The following is a 6,000-nucleotide window of genomic DNA, read 5'->3' as shown; positions in this document are numbered from 1 at the left end:
TTTCGCAAACCCGACAAACAGCGTTCATTTTGTAGCACCACCTATTGGCCAAATGTTTTGAGCAACTCTATTGTAAATAATTCAGCTATTTTTTTGAACTGCTTTTCAATAAAATCATCACTTTGGACTCTATCTTTAATTTTACAACCAAAATATTATAATCATTCAAACGTATTCATACAGTGCGTCCTCTTTTGACCCCTAGCTGACTTATGTAACCCCTGATCCGTAATGCCATCAGTAGGCTACCTTTAGTACTGAACGGAATATAATGAGGGAGATTTTGCATAGCCTAGTGCTGCATCATAGGCGTGTTTGCATATCCCATCCCACCTACTCCTGCACTTCTTCGTCCACTTTCATCAGTTCATTGTCAGACTGACAGCTGTTTTTAGAATAATTTCGTCACGCGTGAAGTTCCACGACACAAAAACGATGAAGTTCCTCTAGGTTCGCACAGATGTTTTTCCTCCAAGGCAACTCATTGCAATACACTGAGAATCTCTCGCTCTGGTGTGTAACGTGATGCAGTAGTTTCCGTAAATGGTCTTTACTCGATGGCGACAGTTCGGTGGTACTGAGCCGCATGAGGTGCAGCTCGTGCTCCTCAGCAGGAACATTTCACTTAACGAGCCACTTGACAGCCATTTATTTGAGTAGGTTTTACTTTTTGTTCAGTGGCGGGACGGTAAAAACATAATTTCCATGTGCCTGACTTCATTCGCGGATACTGCATTTTCTACAGAAGAATGACTTCAGTGTGGAAAAGATTACAAAGAGTTGGCAAAAAGGCCACTAAATTTCAGTTCGTGGCTTCGTATCAAGAACTTGTTCTGGAATGTACAAAGAAATGGTAAGTTATGATATCTTTTCCGTTATAGCGCGTGTGCTTCCTAAATACGCAGTGCTGAAGGGCGGTTCTTCTGACTGAAACAGTACCAAGCACACACTGTATCTTATTCTAATTTAGCGTTCGTAATGTAAATGAATGTGAATAGAACAATGAACACAGCCCTCGATATGTAGAATCTATATGAAATGCTTTTTTAACGTTGACAGCCACACACCTCCACTTCCGCCTCCATCACTCGCGCTGTCAACACCGAACATATTATGAACATCCATCATGTTCACCTAAGCAGAAAAGTGCTGCTTCTTTTCATTTTTATTTGCCTGACTCACATAAGCGTGAGTTATTATTGTTTCATTGTTTCAAATTGAGTGGTGCTGCTTTTCTTTTCTGTTTAGGTGTTGTCTTTTCCCGTTTATTCATATAGGCTAATGAGAGCAATTGCTCTTGACTTCACTCTTAAATGGTCAGGAAAATACTTTATAGCTGTTTTCCAACACAAACGATAGGTTTTATATGCAATTTTTTGCTTTTTCTTTCTTTCAAAAAAAAAAGTTTTCCATAAGCATTGTGGAGGTGAGAGAATTAAATAAGTGGATTATTTCTGCTGTCTATCTTAAGCTTGATCAGGAACCAGCTGTTGACAGACAGGGAGTGTTTCTGTCCTCATTCATTAGTGACACACACGTGTCATATATCCTTTCTTATCATCAAAGACAGCACTATCAGGAGGAATTCAGTCTGATTGGATTTGAAAAAGATACTGTTTTTCAATCATAAATGCACAGCGAAGACAAAAAAGGTGTCTTTAAAATCAATGCAATCAAATTACTTAATCATCACTACACCATATCCACAAGTGCAACAGTGAGTGGAAATCTTGGGTGCATCATCCATCAACATTGCAGTCATGTAATGACAGTATAAGACATTATACAAGATGCATACAATGCACAAGATGTTCTTGAGTGCTTCCATTGGACTGGAGGCGTTGTGTTTTTATCATTTTGGCGATATTAACTATTGACTATATTCTCTGAACAAGTCATGGCCTGGCAAATGAAGCAACCCTCCATTATGCAATGGCTTGTCATCTGCCTCCAAGAGAAACTGAATCACCCTGTGTAATTTCTGCCTATGTTAAGCACTCTCTGAGATTAGTACTAACCCTGTCCTAGAAGGACTAGATATGAGTTATTCTTTCTTAATGGACTCATATTTAAACTTTCAGCATTGTTATTGGAAAGGAAGGTTGGGTTAATAGTAAACTTGAGCAGTCGTAAATCTCGTAATGGTTGTTATCACCTAATGAGCTTTCAGCTGATGTCCAATGTCCTAGACTCTCTTGCAACACTGAGGAAAGAAATTCCTGTATCTTTTCCAAGGCTTTCTTTTGCTGACCTAAACGTGTATTGCAGTACAGCTTTCTTAAAATCTCTTGTTGTGTTTCTAAAGGTGAAAAGAAACTACAGAATCTGTATTTCTGTAAACACGTCTGATCTTGTGCAGCTCAAGGGATGATTTACTGTATAGCTGTGATTTTCATATACTGCCAGTGGGCCAAAGTCTGTTGATATTACGCCACAGCTGAGAAGGGTGTGAGCAGGAGATATTAGACAGCTGGAACTGACACAGCGGCTGCTTCTGATGGGGGTAATAACTTGAACGGGGTGTGTGTATGTGAACACGTGCGTGCTTATCTGACATTTACTTTACATGTCAAAGTGATGGAAAAAAGAAGGAGTTCCAGAAAGAAAATGACAGAAAGAGAACTCATTTTTCCAACCAGGCTGGCAGTCTATTTTTACGTCCTTCCACGCTCTACCCATGTTCCCCCTCTTCTCCTCCTAATTTATCCGTTTAGACCGTTCTGCCCTGTTGCTATTACTAGCTGTAATCTGAGAGTTGGGTCTCGCTTCTCTTTGTGTAGCGGTTCATGCTGCTACTGACACACATATTAAGTTTACCGTTGCAAACATCATGTGAACAACAATAGATGATCCAGCTTTACTGTGACATTTACATCTGGATCACATTCATTAAGACTCATTATGGGTGAGTTTAAAGGGATATTTCTTAATTTTCCCTTCTTTGAAACTCATGCCATTTCAAACCTGTTTGACCTTTTTCTTAGGAATGCAAAATTAGCAATTTCTTTTCATATTCTGCAATTAAAATGATTAGGGAGTAGGGACTTCATTAAAGCATCATAAAAGTATCTTAAAAGTGGTCCATGTGACTCATACACTACAATAGCTATGTTTCCATCGACATATTTTGGGATATCGCATAGAAAAATGCTGTATGGAAACTCTAAAATGTGCATAAAAAACGTGCTCAGTTGAGGTGGATAATTTTTATCCGATAAGAAGACATGCAATCCCTCGATGCGCAACAAAAAACTCCTGTGACTTTGCCTCAACAGAGGATGTGATTGGATAACTGGTCTAATTTAATTGCACAGCATCTGAAATGTTAGATTGATCATTCTGAAATGCCTGAGCCAAAGTCTGCCATGAGATTGATTTGGTTTAATGACCTCTGAACTCATATGATTGCTTTCCCAAACATCAGGCATCCATATGCCAAACAACATGATAGCATTTATTGCGTAAAAAAGAGCCACAGTGGCTTCTCCGATTGCAGCAACTTTCATTTTTATTACAGATATTTTGCACCATTTTCCCAGGAAGTGACAGTTTGGTTCTCTTGAACATATGGGATGGAAACGCTGGTTTATTCGCAAATCTTTATGTGATATTCTAATATTGCGCATAAGTTAAATGTGCAACTTTGGATGGAAACATAGCTATTAAATGTTTTGTAGCCACGCAAGCTTTGTGTGATGAACAGGGTGAAACCTCATTTTGTGTTTCATGGTGAAAGTTTGGAACATCATAAGAGCAAAAACTAAACCGTTCAAAAGTTTGGGGTCAGTGGTATTTTATTCTGCGAGGATGCATAAATTGATCAAAAGTGACAGTAAAGATTTATACATTTAGAAAATATATATATTTCAAATAAATGCTGTTCTTTTGAACTTTCTCTTCATTTAAAATCCTGAAAAAAATATCATGGTTTTCACACAAATAGTAAGCACCTGTTTTCAGCATTGATAATAATAAGAAAAAATGTTTATTGAGCAGCATATTAGAATGATTTCTGAAGGATTGCGAGACACTGAAGACCTAGCTTTAAAATTCAGCTTTAACATCACAGTAATAAATTACATTTTGAAAATGTAAAATAGAAAAATATATTAAAATAGACAACACAGTTTCTTTAAGTTGTAATAATATTTCACAATATTGCTGTTTTTGCTGTATTTTTGATCAAATAAATGCAGAGATGGTGAACATAAGAGAGTTCTTTCAAATATAAAACAATCCCAAAATTTTGTACAGTGGTGTATATATACAGTAGCGTATATGACAATTTTTTTTGTTCCCTTCAGTGTTTTTCTATGCTTAATGACAACCCTCATATCATAACCCAAAATATAAATTGCCATTATTAAATGTGAACAGCTGTTTGTAAACACAGTGAGACTTGAGTGAGATCAGAGGCCAACACCCTTTGTGATGTGAGCCAAAGTCAGCACGGTCACGTGACCTTGCTGAGTTTCCTCCAATTCTTTCTTAATACTGTGAGCATGACACTGAAAAGCTCAGAGGTGTACAATGGGCTCACATCTGAACAATTCACCACCAAAGGGCAAGTTTATTTAGGAAACGTGCCAGAGCTGATGTTTTCATGTACAATTGGTAAAGATGATTTCCATTAATTTGTTTTTAAAGCTCCACACGTATTGATTTGCATTTTTTTTCCTTCTGGGAATATATCATCATAATGTTCTGGAAATCAGATATAAGGCTTATATAGGTCTACATGGTATCGTGTTACCTCAATAAACAGACTTTTAACATTACAGGAACAGCTTTGTTTCTTTCACTGTTCATGTGGCAGTATGGCTAGCAATGCAATGTGATAGAGACCACGTGTTCCAAATGACACCAAATTGAAATTAGCTTATTTGGTAAGACAAAGTTTCATGCTCGATTATTTGTTCTTGGTGCTTGTTTATGAGTAAAAGCTCCGTCCTGTTTGGATTGGGCTTGTATGCGAGGCCCTGCATCACGTGCTCTTGTTTTGTTTTGGGTTTGAAACAGTTGGCAGCATTTATTGATTCCTTTCTGCCTCTGGGTAACACTGGGAGACCAGATCACAAGTTCTGTTCACTGCATGTAGCTTTTTTTGTAGACATAGACATATACACAAACAAGCAATGCCACTGTGGCTTTCTCAAGATCATTTCGTATAGGCTTTATATTTACTTCCCACTATTTTAAGCACGGAAAAGTGATAGTCTCATTGTTGAAGTCTTCATCAATAGTTATTAAAGGATCCATTATTCAACTTGTAAGCTCCCATTCAACCCTCTTTTTTTATTATAGGCAACCAGACAAACTGAGAATAGTGTGGACAAGGAGGAACAGACGCATTTGCTCCAAGGTACCAAGATAAACAATCTTTACTTGTCTTAAAATCTTTTCCCAAAACTTATTGATCAGTCCATTTTTATTATTATTTTATTATTATTATAGTATTATTTATTTTATTATTATTTTATGAATCTGAATCTTACCATTGTGTATGAAATGTGCTATACAAAAGAACATGCCTTGCTTATAAATATATAAGATTTTTTATTGACACACATAAGAAATAATATTGTTTAATATGAATTAATGTTTTATTGACACACATAATAAATCATATAAAATATTATGAAATATAAGTCTAGTTCCAGATCCATTATTTGTGAAAGCAAGGGTAATTTAGTTTATTGCTATGTTCAGGAGTCCACCATTTCAAGTTGATTTTCTGCCCAAGCTTTCAGTCAGAACAGTGTACAGTGTAGAACACTTTAAATGATGTTTAACAATGCTTTAGTTACAGTGATTTACAAGTGCTTACAATGATTGCAACTGCTGTACAATGTGGATTATTATGACTGACAGTGTTGTTATTTTCTCATCAGCTTCATTCATGGCAGCCAGGCATCAAAAATCCCTACAGGGGAATGGTGGTGTGGCCCGTACCTGAGAATGTGGACATTACCGTCACACTCTACAGGGTATGACACCTAT

The 6,000-nt window shown here is 36.9% G+C and overlaps 1 protein-coding gene across 1 annotated transcript in view; it reads left to right on the top strand.

Moving 5' to 3' along the window:
- The first annotated feature begins 355 nt into the window (after positions 1-355).
- Positions 356-6,000, top strand: part of ehbp1l1b (EH domain binding protein 1-like 1b) — a 31,688-nt gene continuing 26,043 nt past the window's right edge. Inside the window, exons 1-3 of the mRNA XM_079805276.1 lie at positions 356-853; positions 5,305-5,362; positions 5,892-5,987. Of these exons, the coding sequence (XP_079661402.1) occupies positions 750-853; positions 5,305-5,362; positions 5,892-5,987 (258 nt within the window). The 5' untranslated portion in view covers positions 356-749. The remainder of the gene's footprint in view (positions 854-5,304; positions 5,363-5,891; positions 5,988-6,000) is intronic.

This window comes from Gobio gobio (assembly GCF_949357685.1).
Source record: "Gobio gobio genome assembly, chromosome: 22".
NCBI lineage: Eukaryota > Metazoa > Chordata > Actinopteri > Cypriniformes > Gobionidae > Gobio > Gobio gobio.
This window is presented reverse-complemented; position numbering and strand designations above follow the sequence as displayed.